Consider the following 27,217-nt stretch of genomic DNA (forward strand, 5'->3'; position numbering starts at 1 on the left):
GAATTTCAAATTTTAGGTGATTAATTCTACAATAGAGGCAAATCTCACAAAATGTCTGGTCATTAAAGAGAAAGAGAAAATGCAAAAAAAATCATTTCTGGACTATTTGTAGCAACATTTTCCTTAATTTTAATGATAAAGCAACTCACTTCCTCCTGTAACTCTCTCTACTGTAATATTGTCTATAGTAATAGTATATAGTAATATTGTGAAACACACACACACACACACACACACACACACACACACACACACACACACACACACACACACACACACACACCACAATATTACAGCTTTCACTGTATTTTTGATCAAATGCAGCTTTTCAGATTTCAATAAACATTAAAAAAAAAATGTTCCTGACCCCAAACTTGAGCAGTAGTGTAATACTAATCTGCACTGCATAACCATATTAAAAAAAGAACTCGATCCATGTTCTGCATGTAACCATTTGATGTAACAGCTGCCAAAAACATTTGCCATAATGCATTTCCTAAAAGCTTTGTATTTCAGAATGTGTGTATATTATTGAAGATCAACCACTCTCCATTATTATCCCATAGTTTCAGAAGAAATGTCCCGCACTACATTAGAAATGTCTCAAAGCTCACATCAGACTAATCCAACCGCAAATACTGCCCCATTAAGACAAGTACAAATCATTATGACACGCACGTTATCATAAATATTTTATGAGGTCAAGTATGGCTGGGAAAACATCCTTAATTTCAACGCAATGACCGAATTGATAGTGTAACGAGGGAACTGCCCATTCAGGCGAGTGTTTTCTGGTGCCAGCGTCCAAATATTCTTCTGAAAGAAAGATGAAGAAGTTTCAAAAGAGCTATCAAACTACAGTTCCACATCTTTGGCAAGAGGAATGTTGGCAAACCTTCCGCGGACTCTTCGTGAACAAAAAACAAAAACACTGACGTCTCTGTTCCCTTGGACGGACAGCATCAAAAGACAAGCGTTTACAAAATGATTACCGGCAAACATCTCACTAAAAACTACCAATCTGTTTGGTGTCACCAAAAACGTCCTTCCCTCTGTCATTCTCCTGTCAGAGCCGCACTCGTCCGACGTTTCCCAGAGACGTGCTTCTGCAGTTCTAGCCTGAGCTTAGGAAGAGAATCTACAAATTCTCCTTCCACCAAAAAAGAGAGGGGAAACGAGACCGAGAGAGAGAGGGGGGGTGGGGGTGGGGGGTGGGGGGGTGTTGGTTGGGTGGGCTTTCACAAATAGAGACACTTTACAAAAATGGAATTCTGGTAGCTCGTTCAGTCCAGTAGTGTCCCGGCTGTCCCATGAAACCTTTTCACCGGATCTCGGTTTCAGCCGAGAGGACGGCTGAAACACATGCTCAGTTCGTTTCGTCTCTTGCTTCCTGCTTGTCTTGTAACAATGGAATAAGGGACTCCCATGCTGCAAGGCACTGTGGGGAAGATACAACAGCAGGACGTAAGGTCAAAGCCAGTTTCTTATCAAACGTCTTTGTTTTGACTAGACACCACACTTTTCTGGTTAAGATTCCCAAAACAATCTCTCATATGGAAATGTGTTGCAGGAGTGACACTTCTGCATTGTGATTTTGCATTAGTTTATAAATCACACTTTACTGCTAAAATCTTGACTATAAAAAAAAAAGTTTCCCCTGTTTTCATTCACTTTAAAATGAAAATGTCCTGATCATTTACTCACCCCCCCCCGAAATTACGTTTTTGAGGAAAACATTTCAGGATTTTTCTTCACATAATGGACCTCAATGGCAACCAAAATGTAGAAGGTCCAAATCAATGCAGTTCCAAAGCACTTTGAAGGGCTTCAGAGGCTCTGCACGATCCCAGACGAGGAATAGGGTCTTATCTAGCGAAACCATTGGTCATTTTCAAGAATTTTTTTTTAAATGTATATACTTTTTAACCTAAACTGCTCATCTTGCGCTGCTCGGCGACGTGCCACAGATTAGGTAATCACGTCGGAAAGGTCAAGCTAGACGTAGGCGGAAGTACCGCCCCAAGCGAACGTGCGAAGACTAATACAAACGCCCTTTACAAAAAAACTCCATCTCCAACTTCAAAATCGTCCAACATCGTTGTTTTACCTTTTTTTGCTAAAGGACGTTTGTATAGACCAATTTACTGTTTGTAAACATACAGGATGCGCTCGCAGATAGGTTGCAGAAAACCAGTGAGAGATAGCGTGTAGGCTATAGAAAATTACATGGATAAGGTACAAAATCGTTCCATTTAAAAAGATTATAGATTATTTACAGATATATATTTATAGATGATTAATTATAGATTATTAGTAGGACTGTCAAAAGATTAATCGCGATTAATCGCATCCAAAATAAAAGTTTGTGTTTACATAATATATGTGTACTCTGTTAATTATTATTTATATATAAATACACACACACACACACGCATGTATATATTTAAGAAAAAAATATTTTTATATATAAAACATTTATATTTATATATATATTATAGATTATATAAATGTACATACAGTATATACATGCAAATATTTCTTAAATATATACATGAATGTGTGTGTATTTATATATAAATAATAATTAACAATAATTAACAGAGTACACACACATATATTATGTAAACACAAACTTTTATTTTGGATGCGATTAATCTTTTGACAGCCCTAATATATATATAGAGAGAGAGCCTATAGCCTACATTTTGAAAATAAAAATATCTTACACTTAATCTTAAACTTTCTCAAATTTTCATTATTTGAGTGTCAGAAATTTAATCAAACATTTATTCAAATTGAACTGCTTATTTGCTGAAATCATTCAACTGTTAAATGTATAGCCTAAAGTACGATTTAAACCAATGCGTTTCATACATTATAACACATTCCAGATCGTCTTTTGCAACCGACATGCGCAGTTGAACCTGCGTGACGTCAGTTTGACGTAGGCTGTAAATTGGTCTATTAGTCTTCGCACGAGCGCTTTGAAAAACACGGGGGCGGTACTTGCGCCTACGCCTACCTTTCCGACGTGATTGAGCAATCCGTGGTGTGTCGCAGAGCAGCGCAAGATGAGCAATTTAGGTTACAAAAAGTATATACAGTATATATATACTTTTTTTTTTAGAAAATGACTGATGGTTTCGCAAGATAAGACCCTATTACTCAGGTGGGATCGTGCAGAGCCTTTAAAACCCTTTGAAACTGCATTGATTTGGACCTTCAACATTTTGGTTGGCATTGAAAAATCCTGAACTGTTTTCCTCAAAAAACTTCATGTCTTTCTTTCCTCAGTTGAAAAGAAATTAACATTTATTCATTCATTCAGAAAAGTGAACTAATCCTTATTAGTTCACTTCTAAAGTCATTTTGAAGTGAACTAATCCTTTAATCCAAAAACGCATTACCATAATGCAATTCTCATTACCATAACGGGGGAGCAGGGATGACATCAAAATCCGGAAGTCTAATTCGCCACCGGTTCCCTTGTGATTTTCCTATGGTGTTTTTCTTTATTTATGAGTGAAATAAAGGTTCGCGAGCTTTGTGTGCATCCTGATTTCAAGCTGGTAACGTTAGCTGACAAGCAGTGTTTATCTGCGTTTCTTTTGATGCTCTTGTTGGTCTGTGTTTTTGTTTGTTTGTTTAAGAGTATTTGTGCCAGTGAGTTGATTTTGATTCATTTCACCAGTTGCCTAAACGGTGACACGTGAGTTCAGTGGTATCAATAAATAGTTAAATTGGCTTTTTGTATCGCGTGTCCTTTTATGTTGCTTGCCCCCCTTCCCAACGAGCTCTTTGAAAGCGTGGTTCGTAATAGTAGTGCATACAGTGCATGGTTGTATTTTGTATGTATCGGTGTGTGTGTGTGTTGTTATGGCAGCGGCGTGGGGTGTGTTGATCGTTAGTGAAGGCCCTGACTGAAACCCCATGGTACGCTACTGAGTAGTAGTAATATGCATTGCTAAGGACTTCATTTGGACAACTTTAAAAACGATTTTCTCAATATTTAGACTTTTTGAACCATCAGATTCCAGATTTTCAAATATTGTACTATCCTAACAAACCATACATCAATAACAATCTTATTTATTCAGCTTTCAGATTACGTATAAATCTCAATTTAAAAAGAGATGGCCCATATGACTCAATATTTTGAATTAACATTTTGATTTCTATATTTTCAGGTTTTTAATTTTAGTTTAAGTTCTAGTAATTTTGTTATGGGACTTTTTTCTTTTTTTCTTCTATTTAGCTTTAAAAAAAAACTATTTTTCCTTTTAATTTTAGTATTTAAATATATTTTTAATTATATATGTATTTGTATTACTTCAACTGGCAACATTTCAAATTACATTTAAAAAGGTAAACTTCTGATTAAATTTATATTTGAATTTTATTTTATTTTAGCTTCATTTCACTCAACAAAATCGATTTTCCAATCCTTTTCATGCAAAGAAATAATTGCTTATTTCTTTTATTTTGATTTTGTGGTGTCTTGCCAGTTTCTGAAACATGATCAATACTGAAAAACTCAATAAGTAAATATTAGGGATGCAACAAAATGAAAAAATCTGGACTGAAAATTCCTTTTAAAAATGATTTCTTTCTTATTTTAAATTATATTTTATTTTTGTATACTTTTGTATTAATATTAGACTTTTTAATGAAATTCAATCATTTTAAAAAGATACTGAATTTAAAATACAAGCCAATAAAATATTTTTTTAAAGATACTGAATTTAAAAAATACAAGCCAATATAATAAAATAACCACACTTTCATTGAAAGTAACGCACTAAAATTGGACAGAAGATATACTAATATTAAATATCAATATTATTATTATTATTATTATTCAGAATCAGATTTATTTTGACCAATTATCCAAATAATGCATAGTCCTACAAAGCCATTATTATCACAGCATGTGAACAGAGCGTAGCTTGGAGTGGATCAGTGAATAATTTTACCAGCGCTGCCCAGCACTGCTTTACCATGTTACAGCAGCTCAGTATAGGGCTATTGCAATTTCATATAATAAGAATTAATATAAATATATAAATAAGAAATTTCATGTCAGCACATTATTTGTGCAGACTTTGCTTTTTGTGATGAGCATGAGCGGTACATGAGTGGAGTATTTGCTTGGGCTGTGAGCAACTGAGCTGAGCGCACGTGCATAGAACGGAATATTGAACGGAGTGTCACACCGCGCAGTGATAAACAAAAGTAAACAAGGAAAGTGAGCTCCTCTGGTTCTAGAAGTATTATTGGCTTCCCAGGATCTTCCCTCTCGGCAGTGGCTTTTGGAATTTTGCAGCGTTGTGTCAGCGTTTGGCAAACAGCAGGACTGAAATGTGTGAGAGTTCCTGTTCAAGCTCTTCCAACAACGGCTGAGCAATTTCAGTCTAAGTGCTCTATATACAATTTATATACAAAGTTTTTAAACCAAAGTGTCTCAGCTGGTCATATTTTGTTCTTTCATCAAAATATAATAACTCTGAACTGAAGTGAAAGATACAATTACAGGGTTCGTACAGATACTGTAAATAAAGAAATTTTCAAGCACTAGTTTTTTGGTTTTCAAGGACTACAATTAGAGATCTCACTTATCAAACAATATCTTTATTGTCTTTCAAAATCAAAAAAAAAAAAAAAGGTAAATGGATAAATAAACGAATAAAACAAAATGGTACAAATAATGTGCAGCACATGCAATGACTGTGGTAACTAATCATTGAAATATACTAATGACAAAAATATCGCTTTCCTTATTCAAACTGATTTTTTTTCTCATGAATATATGATTGAGCTGAAAATGAAAGCTGTATCATATACTTGGATATTTATATGAGCAATATCACGGTCATGGTCATGCAAAATGGCTCTATATCTATATCGGATGGGCTGCAGCATTAATTTTGCGTGAAAAGATTGTTTAATCAATAAAATTAAACACTAATTTCACATATATTGTCTTTCTTAATTTAAACACTTTTCAAGTACCTTTTCATAAATATGGCTGTTTTCAAGGGTTTTTCAAGACTTAAACTTCAAAAAGTCAAATTCAAGGACTTCAAGCACTTTAAGCACCTTGTACGAACCCTACAATTATTCAACTACAACCATGTGTTATAGCCACAGTTAATTTCCTTACATTATTAATTGTTCTTACAGTGTAACTACACATTTAAGTACTGAGTAATAATAATAATTAACTACATGTACGTTCTATAGGGTTATGTTTAGGATTAGGGTTTGTTGTATTTAATTATGCATCATTTATAGTTATTACTACAGCAACATGTAACAATGACACAAAAATAAAGTGTTACCGAGGCCACTTTTTAAGTTTCTCACCTTCTCGTAGTACTGGATGTTTTTGTCGGCCATGCCGGTCAGCAGCTGTCTGAAGTCCTGTCGCTTGTTGTTCTGCCAGCGGTCCCAGTCGGCCTTCAGGTCAGCATTGAAACACTCGACGCGGTCCTGGCACTTCTCCACGTCAGTGGGCACCTGCAGGCCAGAGATGTGCGGAGAACATCCAGGACACCCAATTAACTCTCAACAGTTGAGACATTTCTTACACTTTCATATTTTCCAGCCTTAATAAAAGCAGCTCTAAAGGCTGTGACACACAAAGTCGACGTCAAAACTAATGGCAACAAAAGCTGTCTGTGGGCTAAAAAAGGACTACAAGCGACTGTCAACTAGTATGCGCGTTCTGCGCCTGTGTGTTAGGGAATAATGGTCTATATCAGCAGGTATCAATAGTCTATATTAGTCATTCAAAAAGGAAAATTTAAACTAGGACTGCATATATACAAACCGTAAACAAAGCAGAGCTTGCTTTATTTGTAAACATCTACAGTAAATTAGAATGCTTAAAATAGCGAAAAACACTTTAACAGCTCTCAAGGATGGCAACATATATTAAAACGCACAAAAACAGGAAAGACAACCACAGCGATGTGATGCACAATAGGGATGAAACGGTATGGAAATTTCACATCACGATTATAGTGACCCAAATTATCACGGTTATCAACATTATCACGGTTTTGTTCAAATGAGATGAAAGTGTTCAAAAAGAACAGATGCACACACTTGAAACATTTCAACAAGTCAACAACAAATAACTAAAGCAGCTCTATGCACTTTATAAGCTAGATTCTATTCTGTGGGTCAATAGCAACACAACGCATAAATAATAATCATTTTGTGTAAATATAATCTCTAATATTATCTCTGTAAATATATTCAAGCAATATTCTCATCAGTATTCAGCAATGATGCATTTAAATCAGCATATTTTGTGTAGGAGCCCAAACAGTATCCTGGTGAAATAATGCATATCCATATTTCCATATGATTTGACAGTTTATTTGCCAAACAGACGGAGAGCTAGGAACACAATAATTCTGACTAAAGTATACATATTTCTAAAATATATGTTGTTGGACAATAAATGTGCCATATGTATATGCCATATGTTTTTAGGACATCATTGGGCGGGATGTGAAAAAATTATTAAAATTAAATAGATTTTTTTTTTTTATCCAAATAGAAAAACGTAGAAAATACAGCCCTATTAAGTATCCTGATATGCAAAGTGTTATGCAGAAACCCCATTTAAAAAGCATATTAAAATGTTCACTGTATAATGAATCATTTTTGATTATTTAGTACCCTGTTAAAACAAGTTACATTACACAGTACATAAGTAGCATAAAAAATTTAACAAATATATAATAATCTGAAAAAAAAGGTTAACAGCGATCAGAGAGCTTACAAATCAGTGAAGCATTGGAATCGGCATCGGTATCGGCCGATCACCATGACAAGAAATCGGTACTCGGTATCGGCAGCAAAAATCCTGATCGGAGCATCCCTAACACGTGTGAGTGGTTATAATGCGCAACGCGAGGATTTATGCAGCCCAGTTTTTTAAATCTATATCTCTTTCCAAAGGGCAGGGGGGAAGCACAGGTTATATCTAGGGTCAGTGTGTGGTTTATTACAATACAGCTGGCGCTCTTTGGAGTCGGCCAGTGTAGATGTCTTTACGGAGGGTAGTGCAGGTCCTTCCTATTCTCCTCTCTCCAGCTGATGAACCCCACTGTGCAGCAATATATCAGGAGGCTCTCAATACCCGATCAATAGAAGTTGGTCAGCAGATAATGAGGGAGGTGACAATGTTTTAACTTCCTGAGGATAGGCTGTAGGCTCTCATTGTTGTCCGATTTCAGCCCTACTATGGTGGTATCATCAGCCAATTTGACGGTGGTGTTGGTCAGATGAAAAGGGGAGCAGTAGTGGGTAAAGAGGGAGAAAAGAAGTGGGCTGAGGACAAACCCCTGTGGTATGCCAGTGTTCAGGGTCAGAGTGGATGATGTGTGATGTTGCTCAGGAAGTCGAAAACCTGTGTGCACAGTGAACTGCCTAAGCCCAGGTTGCTCAGTTTTTGAACCAGTTTGTGGGGGATAACTGTTCAAAGCTGAACTGAAATCCACAAACAGCATTCTTACATATGTGTTTTCCTGGTCCAGGTGTGTAAAAACTGTGCGGAGAGTTATAAATGACAGCATCCTTTGTCAATCTGTGCTCAAAACGCAAACTGGTGTTGGTCAAGGTCAGCAGGGATGGCAGATTTAATGTGAGAAAGATAATGGGAGTTAGAGCAACTGCGCAATAGTCATTAAGGCGTATATAATCGTAACTGACTTAAGGCAGGTGGGGATGGCAGATTTAAGCATCGAGAGGTTAAAGATGGTAGTAACTTTCCGGTGACTCCATCTGGACCAACAGCTTTCCTCACGATGACTTTGCGTGGATCTACTTTGAGGTGGATCTAACTTGATGTTGGTGCAGCTGAATAGGTTTGTCCTTCTCTGGTAGTTTAGGATGAAATCTGACCTCTCTGTTACGGCGGTTGAAATGATAAAAGTCAAGATCCAAAGTTTCTGGCAGTGTGCTGTCTGTAGAATTTATGGCTGTGCAGCTCTCCTAGCCAGTGAAAGTCTTTATCCCCTGCCACATGCATCTGTAGTTGATGCTGATTAAGTGCTCCTACATGCATTGCTTGTACCTGTGCTTGGCCTCTCTGATGCCCCTCCTCAGGCTTCTCCATGCTTCTTTATTGGCCTGGAGGTCCCCAGACTTAAATGCTGAATTTTGTGCGGAGAGCAGGGTCATCACCTTGATGTTGAAGGTGTTGAAGCTGTTGCTGTTTCCTCAGCAAAAATTCCACAGTCTGTCTTCAAAGCAGTCCTGTAGGGCTGAGGTGGCTTCATGGCTGGTCTCTGTCTGCAGCTGAGGGATATATATGCTAGGATCAGGGACATATGCTCTTCGAGTCCCAGATGTGGCAGGGAACTCGCTCTGTGCCGACAGATACTGATTAATGGATTGGTGTTTCTTCTCCATGGCTACCCTAGCGTTACCTTGCAGTGGTACGTAGACAGATAGCAGAAAGGTCTACATTGTAACATTATATACGCTATATACGGAGAACAGTGACTGTCTTTGACGGTGGCGTTTGCACACCTGTTTTGGTAAATGCAAAGTCCCCCTCATCTGCTCTTACCGGAATGTTGTAAAGAAGAAAATCAACACAGACTTTTGCTTTCCTATTCTTACTACAAGAGGAAATGTGAATATTGGGAGTCTGCTAATTGTCACATCTTTAGTACAGGGTAATCTTCTGATTGGTCAGTTTGAATGTCTCGGATTTGGGTTTTAGTCACAAGGTCAAGGAAAGGATAAAAAGAAGATTGCATGTTTTGCTCTGGTCTCTCTTTTTTCTTGGGCACTTTTTTCTTGCCTCCTCTTATTGGGGGCCTTGCTCTTCTTCTCTACATGAGCTCTGCCTTCACTTTGGCCGCGTGTCCACCAAAGCATTTTTATCCAGCTGAAAACGCTTGGCGCTCTGCTGAAAACACCTCCTTGTGGGCCCTTGAGAGCGTTTTGGCAGCGCAGCGTTTTTTTCAGTTGAGACACTTTGTTTGTTATGATACAAAATATCCACGGAAGTGTTACTAAGTAGCTCATTTCACAGATAGTTTGTTTCTGTATTGATTCTATATAAAATGCGGATACATTGTAAAGTATTTGCTCTGGCTCTTGTTTTAAATTATTTTGTTCCGTTATTATACTGACTGTTGTCATCTGTTGACGTTGTACAGTACAAGCAGAATGTTGCGGTCGGTCGGTGTTGTATTTGTCCCGCCCCATACTCCACTCCGATTGGACGGCTGGGTGAAAAGTGACAGTGGTGAGCGCTGCGTTTTAATCAAAGTTGAACATTCTTCAACTCTAGGCGACCAGTAAAAACGCTGAGCGCTCAGCGCTTGAGCGTGAAATACTCGCTCAGCGCCTCGTTATGCTCATGGCGTTCTAAAAACGCGGCGCTCCCATTGAAAACACCTGAATACACCAGCCAGCTGCGTGAAAAAACGCTTTGGTGGACACGCGGCCTTTCTCTCTACACTTCCTCTCTCTCTTTCTATCTCCAAGGTAACATTTTACATATATGCTGGGATATATGCAATTAATGGTACATGATTTTATCATCTTACAGTGCATCCGGAAAGTATTCACAGTGCTTTAATTTGTCCACATTTCTTTGTTACAGCCTTATTCCAAAATGGATTAAATTCATTATTTTCCTCAAAATTCTACAAACAATACCCCATTATGACAATGTGAAATAAGTTTGTTTGAAATCTTTGCAAATTTATAAAAAATAGAAAAAATGAATCACATACATAAGCATTCACAGCCTTTGACATGACACTTAAAATTGAGCTCAGGTGCATCCTGTTTCGACTGATCATCCTTGAGATGTTTCTACAACTTGATTGGAGTCCAACTGTGGTAAATTCAGTTGATTGGACATCATTTGGAAAGGCACACACTTGTCTATATAAGGTCGCACAGTTAACAGTGCATGTCAGAGCACAAACCAAGCCATGAAGTCCAAGGAATTGTCTGTAGGCCTCCGAGACAGGATTGTATTGAGGCACAGATCTGTGGAAGGGAACAGAAAAATGTCTGCAGCACTGAAGGTCCCAATGAGCACAGTGGCCTCCATCATCCACAAATGGAAACCACCAGGACTCTTTTTAGAGCTGGCTGCTGGGCCAAACTGAACAATCGGGGGAGAAGGGCTTTGGTCAGGGAGGTGACTAAGAACCCGATGGTCACTCTGACAGAGCTCCAGCATTTCTCTGTGCAGAGAGGAGAACCTTCCAGAAGAACCACCAAAAAGGAGTCTAACAGTCCCCCTCTCTTACCCCTTTAGTGCCTCCGCTTGTCTGCGCCATCTCAGCAGGGGGATGGTGAGCTCTTTGCTCACGGGAGAACGTCGGCTCTCCGGAGGGGGATAAAGTCCCAACTATTATTGTCTAGACTGCAGTGATTGTAATCCACAACCATTAACAGTTCAGCTCTACAGTTAATATATGGCTACTAGTGTACGACAAAAAACACACAAAAAATACTATAATCACAGAATAGCTGCCAAAGCTTGAGCTGGGCCACTAACAAACGGTTTGATTGACAACAGTGGACCTAGAGGCAAAATAGTTCAGAATGAAGAGTTATATTATATAGTGTGCATGTGTGTAAAACCACATGATATACACATGATGGTACCACCCCGGAGGCCGATTACGTTCAAATTTCACAGACACCGAGTTTTGTTCCGATCGGTCTCTATTAACCTTGTCCAATAGATACTCAAAATTCATTGGCCGATGGTGGCCATGTTTGTTTTGTTTTTTTGAGATATGCGAATGTCAAAAGATAGACTGCATGCCAGTTTTCAAATCAATCGGACAGGTTGTTGTGTAGCTATAGCCATTTTCGTGTTTTCATTTATAGCGCCATGATACATACAGTGAGGAAAATAAGTATTTGAACACCCTGCTATTTTGCAAGTTCTCCCACTTAGAAATCATGGAGGGGTCTGAAATTGTCATCGTAGATGCATGTCCACTGTGAGAGACATAATCTAAAAAAAAATCCAGAAGTCACAATGTATGATTTTTTAACTATTTATTTGTATGATACAGCTGCAAATAAGTATTTGAACACCTGTCTATCAGCTAGAATTCTGACCCTCAAAGACCTGTTAGTCTGCCTTTAAAATGTCCACCTCCACTCCATTTATTATCCTAAATTAGATGCACCGTTAGCTGCATAAAGACACCTGTCCACCCCATACAATCAGTAAGAATCCAACTACTAACATGGCCTAGACCAAAGAGCTGTCCAAAGACACTAGAGACAGAATTGTACACCTCCACAAGGCTTGGAAGGGCTATGGGGAAATTGCCAAGCAGCTTGGTGAAAAAAGGTCCACTGTTGGAGCAATCATTAGAAAATGGAAGAAGCTAAACATGACTGTCAATCTCCCTTGGACTGGGGCTCCATGCAAGATCTCACCTCGTGGGGTCTCAATGATCCTAAGAAAGGTGAGAAATCAGCCCAGAACTACACGGGAGGAGCTGGTCAATGACCTGAAAAGAGCTGGGACCACCGTTTCCAAGGTTACTGTTGGTAATACACTAAGATGTCATTAAATCATGCATGGCACGGAAGATTCCCCTACTTAAGACGGGCCTGGACATGTGCTGGTTTAAGTTTGCCAATGACCATTTGGATGATCCAGAGGAGTCATGGGAGAAAGTCATGTGGTCAGATGAGACCAAAATATAACTTTTTGGTCATAATTCCACTAAACGTGTTTGGAGGAAGAAGAATGATGAGTACCATCCCAAGAACACCATCCCTACTGTGAAGCATGGGGGTGGTAGCATCATACTTTGGGGGTGTTTTTCTGCAACTGTACTGTATTAAGGAGAGGATGACCGGGGCCATGTATTGCGAGATTTTGGGGAACAACCTCCTTCCCTCAGTTAATTGAAGATGGGTCGAGGCTGAGTCTTCCAACATGACAATGACCCGAAGCACACAGCCAGGATAACCAAGGAGTGGCTCTGTAAGAAGTATATCAAGGTTCAGGCATGGCCTAGCCAGTCTCCAGACCTAAACCCAATAGCGAATCTTTGGAGGGAGCTCAAACTCCGTGTTTCTCAGCGACAGGCCAGAAACCTGACTGATCTAGAGAAGATCTGTGTGGAGGAGTGGGCCAAAATCCCTCCTGCAGTGTGTGCAAACCTGGTGAAAAACTACAGGAAACGTTTGACCTCTGTAATTGCAAACAAAGGATACTGTACCAAATATTAACATTGATTTTCTCAGGTGTTCAAATACTTATTTGCAGCTGTATCATACAAATAAATAGTTAAAAAAATCATACATTGTGATTTCTGGATTTTTTCTTTTAGATTATGTCTCACAGTGGACATGCACATACGATGACAATTTCAGACCCCTCCATGATTTCTAAGTGGGAGAACTTGCAAAATAGCAGGGTGTTCAAATACTTATTTTCCTCACTGTAGGTGTACCAAGTTGGGTCAAATTATCTCATTCTGTTCAAGAGTTAGCCATTTTACTAAAAGTGGCCACGCCCACTTTGAACATTCTGGCATCCTGACGCCAACGTGAATCAAAATTTAGAATTTTTTTTAATAACTATTGACGGTAAGACTCCAGAGAATTTTACTTGCACTAGCTTGGGTCAGATCGGGTGAAAAACCACCATCCCTCAAAGTTTCAAGTCTCTACAACTTACAGTTACATCTGGACCAGTGGTTCCCAACCTTTTTTACTCCAAGGCCCCCCTCCTCTCTGAATCAATACTGCAAGGCCCAAAATATGCTCACAGATGGCCCGACACTGGCCAACAGCCAACCGTCGGCTTGGTGTGTCTCGGCCATTGAAAGCCCTGCAAATCACTTCAGATCAGAATTAGTAAAACAAATACTCACCGGTGTCTTTTTGTCCTCCCTGAACACGACTGCCTCCAACTTTGTTTCGTATTCAGCCTGGACTTGGTCTCTCTTTTTAAGCACATTCTGACAAGCGATAAGAGGTTTGTTAATTACAAACATTTGGCAGGGATTACAGTTTACATTGTCTAATTTCACTTTTTCTGCATATGATTGGTTATAACTAATTATAACCAAGCACTAATTCATGATTCTTACTGCCTAAAACTAGACGATGAAATTTGTTCACTATGTTCTGTACACTCAAGCCATGACACAAATATGGAAGCTATTAAAACGCTTCTTGTTGCTTCCCAGAATTCCTGGATGTCTCTCTGCAAGTCCTGTAGTGACACTTTGGAGAGAAGTAATATAATCATGCTGAACAGAAATGCTTCTATCATTCATTTTCCTTAAATCAAGTTTCTAATGTTGTTTATGTCTATGTGGTGTTTTTAATATGCTTTAAGACAAACCATGTGTCAAAGTCATAAGTCAACACCATTGCTGAGTATTTTCTACTTAAAACTGCAGTAAAAAAGAATGCCTCAAACACGGTTTGAAACCGCCTGTGTTTCTTACGTCACAGACTAACTTGTAACCAATCACGTCAACATGTGGGCGGGGCTTTAGCATATCATTAATTATGACCGCTCTGAAGCAGGGGAGTCTCAAGAGAAGCCAGATTATCCCGGTATGATATGAAAAATTGGGTACATTTAGCAATATACCGGGTGAAATAATGTTTAAATATGTAATTTTGGTGATCAAAGATGAGTTTTAAGGGATAAAATGATTGACTACTTTAATATATAATTATGTAGTCATGGATTTTTTTTCTAGTTTAAATGCATTCTTAATTGTGTTTTATTTCAGTATTTATGCAACTGAAATCCTGTCAATAATTTTAGAGCTTTTTTCCAGAAATATAAAGCCCTATCTCAGCACAGTGGCCACTTGTCTCGCTATATTTGATGATTGTGCAGATGTTTTAAATTAGGACAGAGAGGAAGTGACTATCTGTTGAGTTGCATAACAATATTTGAATATACAGTAAAATGCAATTTATTCCTGTGATCAAAATATAAATCTTTTGTAACATTAGAAATGTCTGTCACTTTTAATCAATGTAATGCATCCTTGAACAAAAGTATTCATTTCTTAATTATTACTGACCTCAAACTTTTGAACTGTAGAGTACATATACTCAAAGTAAAACTGAACAATTTATTAAGAGTTGTTTAGAGTTTTTTTTGTCTCTAAACAACTCCTTATACATTGTTCAGTTTTACTTTAAGTATATGTACACTACCTTTCAAAAGTTTGTATCTTACTTATTTTTCTGACACTATTGGCAACTAGTTTTTCTTAAACATAAATCTAAGAAATGAAGTCAGGTTTATCTTAATGTTTAAAACAAGAAAGCTTTTTGTCAATGGGTTAAAACCCAATTACTGAACACTTGCTTAGATTTGGGAGAACATATTGTCAGAAATAATTCCAAACTATTACATTCCCTTTGCAAAAAGTCATAAGCGCCTTTCACGCATACAGTCTTTACTGGTAAATTACCAGTAACAGTACATGTGTGAACTGGACCTCTTCAAAAATACTGGTAAATTGCCAGAACTAACACAGCGATAAGTCTCTATGTGAACTGATATTAGGCTAATATTGTAGATCTACAGCTGTATCGGGTTTTGCCTCTTCTCATGCCGGCGAATGAAGACAACAGCGACGCGTTTTAAGATCATTTACGATGACTGACATCACAGAATATACCAGTATTTTGCTGCAACTGTGTGAATGGTCTCTTACCGGTAAAAAGATGGAACAGCATATTTTTGTATTTACAGGTAAAGTCGCTCTGGTCATTTTACAGTAATTTACTGGTATTGTTGTGTGAAAGGGGCTATAGACTAGAAAGGAGTCTTTTTCCAAATGGCATGAATTATTGTTTCTACTGGCCATTCTTCAATGTTAAATAAAAAAAATGCACATAAAAGGGTGAAGAAATGACTGAAAAGCTCAGCTGAGAGCCACTCACCTTCATGGATTCGATGTATAGGACATATTCTCTAAGCACAGGGAGAAAGTCTTCACTCATGTCCTCTGTGAGTTCGTCCAGAGCGCTGGAGCAATTTGACACGCATCCCGACACCCCCTCCAGAGGATCATGGAGCTCTTCCTCGAACGACGACCAGGACGAGTAGACAGGCCCGTACTCTCTTAACTCCATCAAGAATTCTGAGCACAAACAATGAAAAAGCTTTTTACATTTTACATTTATTTTTACTTTTGTTTCAAAACCTGCCTTGCTGTCCATTTCTCACAAAGACAACTGCATTCTAAGGCAGCATCCTAACTGAACCTTATAAGTCTGATGTGAAACATCCTACATAGATAGCAATCTACAAAAAGCCAGAGGTTGAAGCTAACATGTTCCAAAACAATACGCATAAATAAAATATTCACAGTATTCAAGTAAGTAGGTCAAGTGCAGCACGACTAACACCGGTGTCTTATTGTAGTGATTGGCATGGAGGGAATAAAAACGGACAGATGACGGGCCAAATCAGAGAGAGACTGGTGGACTGCGGTGCATAAGAAGCTTATCTGTGATGCTGAATACGGAAGAAATGTATTGTTGCTGTGAAGCGTGAGTGCCGCTAATATTTATGATTGTAATTCAGAGTGTTTATAATAAAGAGAATCCGAGTCAACATTAGCCAACCCTGCCGTCTCCTCATTTATCAAAAACCATCGCAGTGGTGCTGAAACCCAGGAGAATGCGCCGTCAGAGAGCCCTTTTCGATATGGGAAATCCGCTGTGCCATCGAACAGGGCTGAGCAGAGTCTGCCGCCATGGACGCTCAAGGCGGTGGGCTGAAGTGACTTGCCGGGGGGACAAACGAAACCGGCTGCCGTCCAAGAGAGGACCACGAGAGGAGTCGCCACCATTTGCCTGAGGCCGGAGCCTGCTGCCATCCGCCATGATGGGGAGGAGTAGGGAACAGGGGACTCCTATCAGGTGCTAGAGGATCCGTTGCCGTCCACCAGGGAGCGGAGGAGTCAGAGAAGAGTGCAGTCTCGTGGGTTTGTGGCAAGCAGGCCGTGGACGAAAAATATGGGGATGGAGCGAGGCTGGTGGCGTGAGTGCTAATGAGAGTCCACTGCGCGACTCACCGCTCTAGAGTCCCACGGAGGAGCTCCACACACACACAGACACACTCAGACCAATATATATAACGGAGGCTTGGGATGCGTAAGAAATCAGTCCTACACATAAGCATAAGAGCGATTTAAAGGGTAACTAAACCCCTGCTCAGAGCTTAACTCCACCCACTGGCAAATTTTGAAAAAAAATTTGAAAATCATGGAGGGGTCTGAAATTGTCATCGTATGTGCATGTCCACTGTGAGACATAATCTAAAAGAAAAAATCCAGAAATCACAATGTATGATTTTTTTACTATTTATTTGTATGATACAGCTCCAAATAAGTATTTGAACACCTGAGAAAATCACTGTACACATGACGGGCGGCAATAATATCGCAAGAAAAGCTTGACGTGTACTGACAACTGCATTATTTAACCGTATTTTCTTCAATACAATGTTAAAGCAAGTGTCAAGTGAGTTTCATTCATAATGTTTACTTCATGTAACATGACAGTTCATACTGGAGTGAAGCCGTTCTCATCATGTGATTGGGGGAAACATTTCTGAGGGCGTGGTGAGCTCGTGCTAGGGGCGCGGATAGTGAGCCGTTGGAGGTACCATCCTACGTCACGATGTACCACAACGTCCAATAGGAAAATTCAACTGCAGTAGCCACCGTTCAACCTTAAGAGGGCAGCACTTTGGCGGTTTTACACCATATTTTATAGAATTAAAACACTTTATACTCAAATGTCAAAACATTTACTCGAATCAATGAACAGCATTAATAAAGCCCCAGTATTACAGATCATTAACTAAAAAAAGTTGGTTTAGGGTTTAGTTACCCTTTAAGGACCAAAACCTTGAAAGTCTTGAAATAAAACAAGTGAACAATGTCTTAACCATAGTACAAGCAGAATAATGTTGAAAAATGTTGAAGAGTTGAAGATTTAAGGGTAATTTATCTACTTTATCTACAATATTCAATAACATTCTAAAAAAAAAATTGAAATGTGTTGTGATTTAAATGCATTTATACAGTAAAATCAGTAATTTTGTGAAATATTACAATTTAAAATGACTACTTGAAATTTAAATGCATCCCTGTGATAAAAGCTGAATTTTCAGCATCATTACTCCAGCCTTACTCAAGCATCAATTGACACTTCAGAAATCATTATAATATGCTGATTTGCTGCTCAAGAAACATTTCTTATTATGATTATCAATGATGAAAATTATGCTGCTTAATACTTCATTTTCTTCAAGATTTTTCAGGATTCTGTATAGAAAGCTCAGAACAACAGCATGTATTTGAAATATACATCTTTTGTAACATTATGTGTATGTACTGTCATAAATTAATGCATCCGTGCTGAATAAAAATATGAATTTCTTTCAAGAAAAAAATAGTGACACCAAAGTTTAAGGGACATATACATGCGATGCTACCTTAGGATGGATGAAATTTCTTTTAAAAAGGTGGGACGATCTTTACCTGATTGCTCTTTGATGATTCTCTGTGCTATCCTATCAATGGTGCCCAGTTTCTGTGTGAACATGTCCAGATAGTCGCCCATGGTGGCAAACTCAATCGGCCGTCCTCTCAGTTTATAACCACCCGTCACATACTTGACAGATTCCCCCATTTTAGTCAGCAGAGCCAGGCCTTGGCGCTTATTCAAGTCCTGAAAAGTCAAGCACACAGTACATCAATTCTGTCTCATGGCCAAAAAAATGCTGCCAAGCCCAATGAAATCCCACTGAAACATGTTTTCCATCTTGGAATATATACTACTATCAACATATTGCAAAAGCTCAATGTTGTTGGGCCACGTTCAACAACACATCTGGATCTGTTCATAAGGGTTTCCAGCATTAGTAATTCAACTTGGTGAGAAACTATACAAACATGACACATTTACAATTCCTGTACACTTATGTTTCTAAATTTGATTGACAAATTACTTCAATTTATAAGGTCAGTTTGGACTAAAAGTATTTAATATAACTTCAAAACAAAATCCTTAATATTAAAGTCAAAAGGATCATCAAAAAAATAAATGAATGTTGGATGGGACTTGTTTCTATGAATCAGTTGTTCATTGGATGCTGAGATGTGGGCATAAAAAGTGGAGGCAGATAAATGTGAGGGGCGGAGTTTAAGCAGACTAAATGATTGGAGAAGTCCTGTATACATCATCAGAGAGAAGACCGTCATTTAACTGGAAGATCCAGAAACATTACAAGGTCAAAACATTTTTAAAAAATGACTGATGACTTTCATGCCGACTATAACACACTCACTTTTGCTGAGAGAAATGCATTGAAGTGATCGTTAAAAGAGAGCACCGGATGGTCTGCTACACGTTTGAGGAACTTGTCTAGTGCCTTTCTTCTGGTCTCCACAAACTCCTCTGAAAAACGATCCACCACTCCCTTCATTACAAACTTCTCAGGCAAGGGCTAAACGATAGCAGAAAGGAGAAACAACAACAAACATAGTCGATCACATGGTCTGAAACAACACATGGCGGAAAACAATCCCTGCAACATTAAATGCTTCATTAAATAACTAGTTATACCAATGCACAAATGCATCCTCTACCTACTGGAATAAGGTGGGTGGGTTGACTTTCCTCTAGTTTGTTCCTCAGCCAGTCGAAGTCCTGGTAGCGTCGCCTTACCGAGTACTCAGGAAGGTCAAACTCTGTTCTGGTGGTCTGTAGGTCACACAGAAGAAAACAAACAGTAAATAACTTTTTTTTAAAAGCAATTAATACTTGTATTCAGAAAGGACACAATAACTTGTTCAAAAGGTGACAGTAAAGACATTTTACAAAAGAGTCATTTGAATTATGCTTGTTTATCACGCCTCTTGTGGTCTGATTGGTTGAAGTACTATCCAATTGGGTACGGAGTCATTTCATTTATGCTCGTTTATCATGCCTCTTGTGCAGTAGAATATACAGAGCAGACTCCCCAGAGCAATGTTCAATCTTAAATTGAGCTTGGTCTGGTGATAGCCAGACAACAATATTACCGTTTTTACTGTATTTTGGATCAAATTATGTTGTGCCTTAAACAGGATTCCCACACTTTCAGACTTTAAGCCAGGATTAGGCATTAGTTCAGTTAGGACATGCAAGTAGCTTTTATAAATGTGCCTCAGGAAGAAAAAAAACATTACTGGTGTGCAACTGTGCATCTTGTGACAAAACAATGGCACTGACTTATTTTAAGATATGCTTTGAGTTAAAACAGCTCAAACATGCATTTTAGTCTGGGACTAACTTAAGCCGCGTCAGTGAAACCAGGAATAAAGTGACATAAATAAGCCTGACGTCGTCATACTCAGATTCTAGTCAGAATATGAGTCTGATACTGCTCCATTGGGCGTGTTTCAACAAAACCAGGAAAGAAAATGCCTCTGCACTCAATTGGATAGACCTACAAGCAATCAGAGCAACGGAGTAAGTGACGCGTGTTGAGCGATGCATAGTTGTCAACAGAACTCAAATGCACGCACGCTGGAAGTAGAAGAAGATGAGTGTAAACGATCTTTTCCGGTGTTGTGAAAAGAATTTAAGGATACACGGAGTACTTAACAACACAATCATTTTTGAGAAAATAGTAAAAGTGAATATACGAACAAGTTCTCCGTTTAGGATTAGAACGAATTCAACCCAAACGCTCTTTGATGACGTGGAATAATAATACTAAATTAACTCAAATTAAAATGAAATATTAAAGGATTAGTTCACTTTAAAATGAAAATTTCCTCATGATTTACTCAGCTGCAAGTTATATTAATAAATATCCTGATCTTTCCAGGCTTTATAAATGGCAGTGAACATGGGTTTTAGTTGAAATCCGATGGCTCAGAAAGGTCTCCATTGGCACAATGCACTTTACACTCTCAAGACCCATAAAAGGTACTAGAGACGTCGTTACAAAGTCCATCTCACTACAGTGGTTCTACAATAACTTTATGAAGCGACGAGAATAGTTTGTGCGAAAAAAAACCCTAAATAACGACTTGTATAGTGATGACCGATTTCCAAACACCGCATCATGAAGCTTCGAAGCATTATGAATCAGCGAGTCGAATCATGATTCGGATCGCGTGTCAAACCGCCAAACTGCTGAAATCACGTGACTTTGCCAATCTAAACCGCTGAATCGACTCACTGATTCATAACGCTTCAAAGCTTCATGATGCAGTGTTTTGAAATCGGTGCATTGTGCCAATGGAGGCCTTTCTGAGCCATCGGATTTCAACTAAAATATCTTCATATTTGTTCCGAAGATGAACGGAGGAATTACGGGTGTCGAACGACATGAGGGTAAGTAATTAATGACAGAATTTTCATTTTTGGGTGAACTAACCCTTTACCACCCCAGAGCAGTGTGAAGTATGTTTATTATGGATGGATTAACTTTTTTGAGTCCCGTTTGTGAGCCCCGTTCACTGCCATTATAAAGCTTGGAAGCATTAGAATATGTCTTAATATAACTCTGATTATGCTCATCAGAAAGAAGAAAGCCATTTACACCTAGGATGGCTTGAGGGTGAGTAAATCATGAGGTAATTGTCATTTTAAAGTGAACTACTCTTTAAATATTAAAAAAAAAAAAAAGCTAATTTAAAATATTATCAAATACTATAATAGTACAAAAATACTAAAATAATATAAAAAGCATCTTTTTTGCCATAACTGTATTAGTGTGACTATGTTCCTAACCCTTTTTATTTTACAATGAGTTTGAGTTTACAAAGAGGCAATGAGTTTACAAAGAGCTGATAGGAAGTGACGGAGATGCTAGTTGCTGCGGTTTGCCTCCCTGGTTTTTCATAAGCACCATAAGCATGACTGTGAGCTCCAGAAACTGCCACAGTGAGCATGTTTCAGATCATTGTGGAAGCAGAACGAGTCTGCAAACAACTGCCACAAGAGTTAAACAACAGCATGTCCAAGCAAAGAGGAAAGATGATAACATTTAACTAATCTAATTAACAATAACTAATAAGCCACTTTAATGCACAGTGATCTACAGGTATAAACTGGAGCAAAATGATAGTTTAGGGATCAAAAATTCAGATTAACCACTGAGCCATATCGTCCGGCTTTATTATCCTAACATATTTGTACTAAAGTTTTTAATAGCACCTTAAATTTGCAAGAATAATAACAGCACCTTGTCAATGAAGTCAAGAAAGACTGTCTAAGAGCTTTACTGACCTTTGTGCAAACTCTGTAGGTGATGTATGTCTCCATAGTAGACACGTGTTTCTTAGGATCGTCTACAGTCACAAACAAGTCACGTGTTTCTCCGTCCAAATCATCATCGAGCTGCAATCGGTTCAGCAGAGATGAAGAGGAGGCGGGGCTTGACGTATCTATTGGAGTTCCATTGGGCAGGCTCAGGTCCTGTGGGCGGGGATAAAAACTGACTGACTTAAATGGAACAAAACTGATATTATATAGTTAATTAATAAAGTTAATTTAAAAGATTTTGTTGGTAAATCCAATAAATGATAGACAACTCACACAACCACAATTTACACAATTACCCTTCAGTGCCACATTTGCAGTTACATAAATACCATATTATTTTAACATGAACCACCTTAACCCTTAATCGTCCCTTGGGGTCCAGCTGACCCCAATGGACTTTTCCTCCATTTTTTAAAAGTGTTCCCTTCATCTCAGGGCCATGAGATTATGTGACTTTGCCTAAATAATCTATCTAAACATGCACAAAAAATCTGGGCTTGATTTGGTTGTTCTAAAGGTGTGTAAAAAAAAATGTACCGTTTAAGTAAAAATCAACAAAACTGGCATAAATCTGAAAGATTTTCATACATAAATGAAGTACTAATACTAGAGCACAAATCCAATATGGAACAAGCATGTTCACTCACACACACACACACACACACACACACACACACACACACACACACACACACACACAAACACAGGTGTCTGGAGCATTTTTTTGGATTTTGGCAATGAATGGGAAAATGTAAAAAATGCTTTTTTTTTCACTTTGTTTGTAAAAAAAAAAATCAACTAAATCCAGTATAAATCTGAAAATGTCTACATTTATATCAAGATCTGGTCCTAGAGCATAAACACAAAGTGGAACGAACTTTCTGTCTCATGCCCACACGCACACACGCACACACACACACGTGTGTGTGACTGCAACAGAGAGCATTTTTATAGAAACTGGCAAATAAAATCAACAAAACTGGCATAAATGTGAAAAAAATCCATACATAAATGAAGGACAAATACTAGAGCACAAATGCAACATGGAACAATCATGAGAAAGAGAGGGAAAAGGGCAAATAAAAGAAAGATGAAAGGCAGCTTAACTTTTGCATAACTTCCCTATGGACCTCTAGTGGATAATGTGGTCATTGCACTCTCTTTCTCTTTAACTATAATTCCTAAAGTTTTTCCACAAACCTACAAATGGCGGTATTCTATCCCTAACACATAGAGCAATGTCCAAAAACTATTTATATTTATTTAAGATCATCATTCAAGTGATTTTTTCATAAAAAAAATAATTTTAATGAGCCAATTTAAGACATAGTTAAGTATTTGTGCAGTAAATAGGTAAAAAAACTACCAAATACCCACAAAAACACAGCATAAATGTATAGTTGAGAAGTAAATAAAAAAAATTATATATAGTTTTCCATGTAAAAAAATTATATTTCCTTATGCAATCGCTCTGTAAAAGTCTGGGGTCTATCTGACCCCAAGGGACTCAAACGTAAACCCTACTTGAGGGACGATTAAGGGTTAACTATTATTTACAATTTCCTGTTCTGAAACAACATCAGTAGGATGAAGGTCACTTATGTTAAGTGTGATATGTAGCAAAAAAAAACAAAGAAAAATAACATTATTCAAGCTCTTCTCTTCTGTGTCAGTCTCCTACGCTGTTCACGTAGTAAAACAGTACAGTGAGAACGGCAGCTCATGATTGGCTAGCTCCTGCGTCAGCATCAAACGCATGTGTACTGGTGCTCATGTGAACAGCGTCGGTCAATAATGAGTAAGCGTTCAGACGTAGAACCTGGAATTGCTGTACTGCGTTTTACAACGTGAACAGCGTAAGAGAATGACATTGAAGAGATTGATGCATACATTAGTTATTTTTGGGGGGGTTTTGCACACAAAATGTATTGTTGTCGCTTCATAACATTAAGAACCACTGTAGTCACATGGACTAGTATTTTAAAAGATCTCTTTACTACCTTTCTGGGCCTTGATGGCAGCAATGTCATTGCAACTTATAGCTGGTTCAGAAACCTCTCGGATTTCAACCAAAATATCTTAATTTGTGTTCTGAAGATGAATGAAGGTCTTATGGATGGGTTTGGAATGACATGAGGGTGAGTAATTAATGACAGAATTCTCATTTTTGGGTGAACTAAACCCTTTAAAGCTAAAACTATAGGGGAACTTTTTTTAACCTTTCCTTTAGTGTGTTGTTTAGCTGAAAAGTTACAAAGGACAAAGTCCAAGCCAGAGGGAGTGAATCTCTCCAACAGAAAACACCTGCCTCAAACACCTAGTTTGTAGTCCGGCCATTATTTCCGTAACATACTGTACATTTGTAACGCCAGACACGCATACAATTTGCATAATGCCGCCGGCTGGCTACTCTGGCTCACCCTCAAACTAAATGTATTTGTAAGGCAAGGAAGAGTTTACTACCATGTAAAAGTGTAAATGCATTCATGTCCCCTCTGAGCTGCATCAAACAGTCTGGGTAAATAGATTTAAATGCCTCTTCAGATGCAGTTTCGGTTTCCTCTGCAGTGAATTTTGTTGATACTGATTTCACTTGATTGGTAACAGCCTCATGTCTTATTATTGTATTACTGAATTTATCGATACAATTAAAAAATTTGACACGAAAGATGATTTAAAACGGTCAAGGGAAAAAATGCCCTGGAAATTGATTTAAGAGGGTGGATACCAAATATACTGATTTAAGTACAGTTGTGGTCAGAATTATTGGCACCCCTGGTAAATATGATCAAATATGTAAATATAAATCTGCATTGTTGATCCCCTTGATCTTTAATTAAAAAATGTTGCTAAAATCTAAAAATTGCAAGTGGAGGGGTAAATCATATAATGAAAAATGCTTTTCTCCAAAACACATTGGCCACAATTATTGGCACCCTTAGAATGTAATGAGTAAAATATATCTGAAGTATATTAATATCTCTGAAGTCCAATACATTTTTTTTTTTCAATGTAGCACACCAGGGTGACTAGGGTGAACATGAAATTGTCTAGCGATGACTTGATTCACTGGAGTATAAATATGAGGAAATTCCTCTTCCATGGAATTTCCTTCCATCATCCATCACAATGAGTAAAACCAAAGAAGATAGTTCTGATGTGCAGCAAAAGATTGTTGAGCTTCACAAGATAGAAAGTGGCTGTAAGAAAATAGCTAAAGCATTGAAAAGCCCCATTTCCACCATCAGGGCAATAATTAAGAAGTTCCAACCAACTAAATGTGTTACAAATCTGCCTGGAAGAGGACATGTGTCTATATCGTCCTAATGCAAGGTCATGGGGTACTTTTTATCCCTGTTTTCACCAAACCTATCTGGTGGGTTTGCTGCCAAAAAGCTCTATTTTTAAAGTTTCATCTGACCATAGAATCTGGTACCTTTTGAAGTTCCAGTCATGTCTGACAACCGAATATGCTGGTGTTTGTTTTTGGATGAGCGAGCGAGGAGGATTTTTCTTGAAACTCACCCAAACAACATGTGGTGATGTAGGGGTTGTTTGAATTTTTTCTTTAGACTTTCTGACCCCCAAGACTCAACTAATCTCTGCAATTCTCCATCTGTGATCCTTGGAGAGTCTATGGCCACAAAAACTCTCCTCCTCACCACGGTTAAATATACTGCTGGATCTTTAAATGTTGTGGGCCTATTTTTATTTTATTTATTTATTTTTGCTGGAGATCCTGGAAATCTTGTCCAGTATCATGGATTCTAGCAAATACCAACAAAAAAAAAAAAAAACCTGACCGCTTCTGCTAGAAATCTTAAAATGGTTGGATCTTCCATCAGGACAATGATCCAAAAACAAAATCAACACACACACGTTATAAAAAAAAATATCTAGCTTCCGGCAGACCGCTTTCTGTATTCAACTAATGAAAAAGGCATAACTGACACAACGCATGGCATTGGACATAGTGTAAGCATTTTGAACTGCTAGAGTTACACTTTCTTTGTAAGTTGAATACGGAAGGCGGTCCGCCGGAAACTAGATATTTTACATGGATATTTTGCTTACACAAACGCATCAATCCCCTTCAGAAGGCCTTTATTAACCCGCTTGAGCCGTGTGGATTACTTTTATAATGGATGGATAAATGTTTTGGGCTTCAAATTTTAGCCTGCCATTCACTGCCATTATAACGCTTGGACTAGCCAGGACATTTTTTAATATAACTCTGATTCGATTCGTCTGAAAGAAGAATGTCATATACACCTAGCATGGCTTGAGAGTGAGTAAATCATGGGGTAATTTTCATTTTTGGGTGAACTATCCCTTTAAACTTTCCCAGGTTCGGCTTCGTTTGTACTCCTTCGTTAGCGCCGTGTCTTCTATTGGATTGGATCCGGAAGGGCTACATTACAGTTTTAAGCTACAGCACCCCACTGGTCAAACCGTGTTTTTGCAGGCCCTTCAAATAGGTCATGAGATCAAAAGACTATTCGACAACAAAGATATTTGTTGACAATTTTTTCTTCTACGTTGTCGATAATGACGACTAGTCATTTCAGCCCAATACTACAGTACCCAATAATGAGTTCTCTTTCGCGTAAACACACAAAATTACTTCAAAATATCAGTTGTGTCTTAAGTGAACATAAACAGTTGAGAAAGAAAACGCATGTGTAACAGTATATTGGATGCGTGCAGCGTGCTTTGGGTCTTAAAGTGACAGCAGCCTAATATTCCTGCTGCCGTCTGGGTCATTGATCAAAGTTTAATATTAATCAAAGAACAAAAGAGAAAGAACTTCACTGATCTTGACTGAATAACTTTTGTAATTACGCCGTGTTATTTTACATTTGATTACAATTTCTGTACC

At 38.2% G+C, this 27,217-nt stretch overlaps 1 protein-coding gene across 1 annotated transcript in view; it reads right to left on the reverse strand.

Moving 5' to 3' along the window:
- Nucleotides 1-679: 679 nt before the first annotated feature.
- Nucleotides 680-27,217, reverse strand: part of snx30 (sorting nexin family member 30) — a 32,266-nt gene continuing 5,728 nt past the window's right edge. The window contains exons 2-9 of the mRNA XM_079804219.1: nt 22,303-22,491; nt 19,672-19,782; nt 19,367-19,525; nt 18,558-18,747; nt 15,946-16,145; nt 13,899-13,985; nt 6,364-6,516; nt 680-1,438 (exon numbers count right to left, since the gene is read on the reverse strand). Of these exons, the coding sequence (XP_079660345.1) occupies nt 1,367-1,438; nt 6,364-6,516; nt 13,899-13,985; nt 15,946-16,145; nt 18,558-18,747; nt 19,367-19,525; nt 19,672-19,782; nt 22,303-22,491 (1,161 nt within the window). The 3' untranslated portion in view covers nt 680-1,366. The remainder of the gene's footprint in view (nt 1,439-6,363; nt 6,517-13,898; nt 13,986-15,945; nt 16,146-18,557; nt 18,748-19,366; nt 19,526-19,671; nt 19,783-22,302; nt 22,492-27,217) is intronic.

Source organism: Gobio gobio, assembly GCF_949357685.1.
Source record: "Gobio gobio genome assembly, chromosome: 22".
Lineage (NCBI taxonomy): Eukaryota > Metazoa > Chordata > Actinopteri > Cypriniformes > Gobionidae > Gobio > Gobio gobio.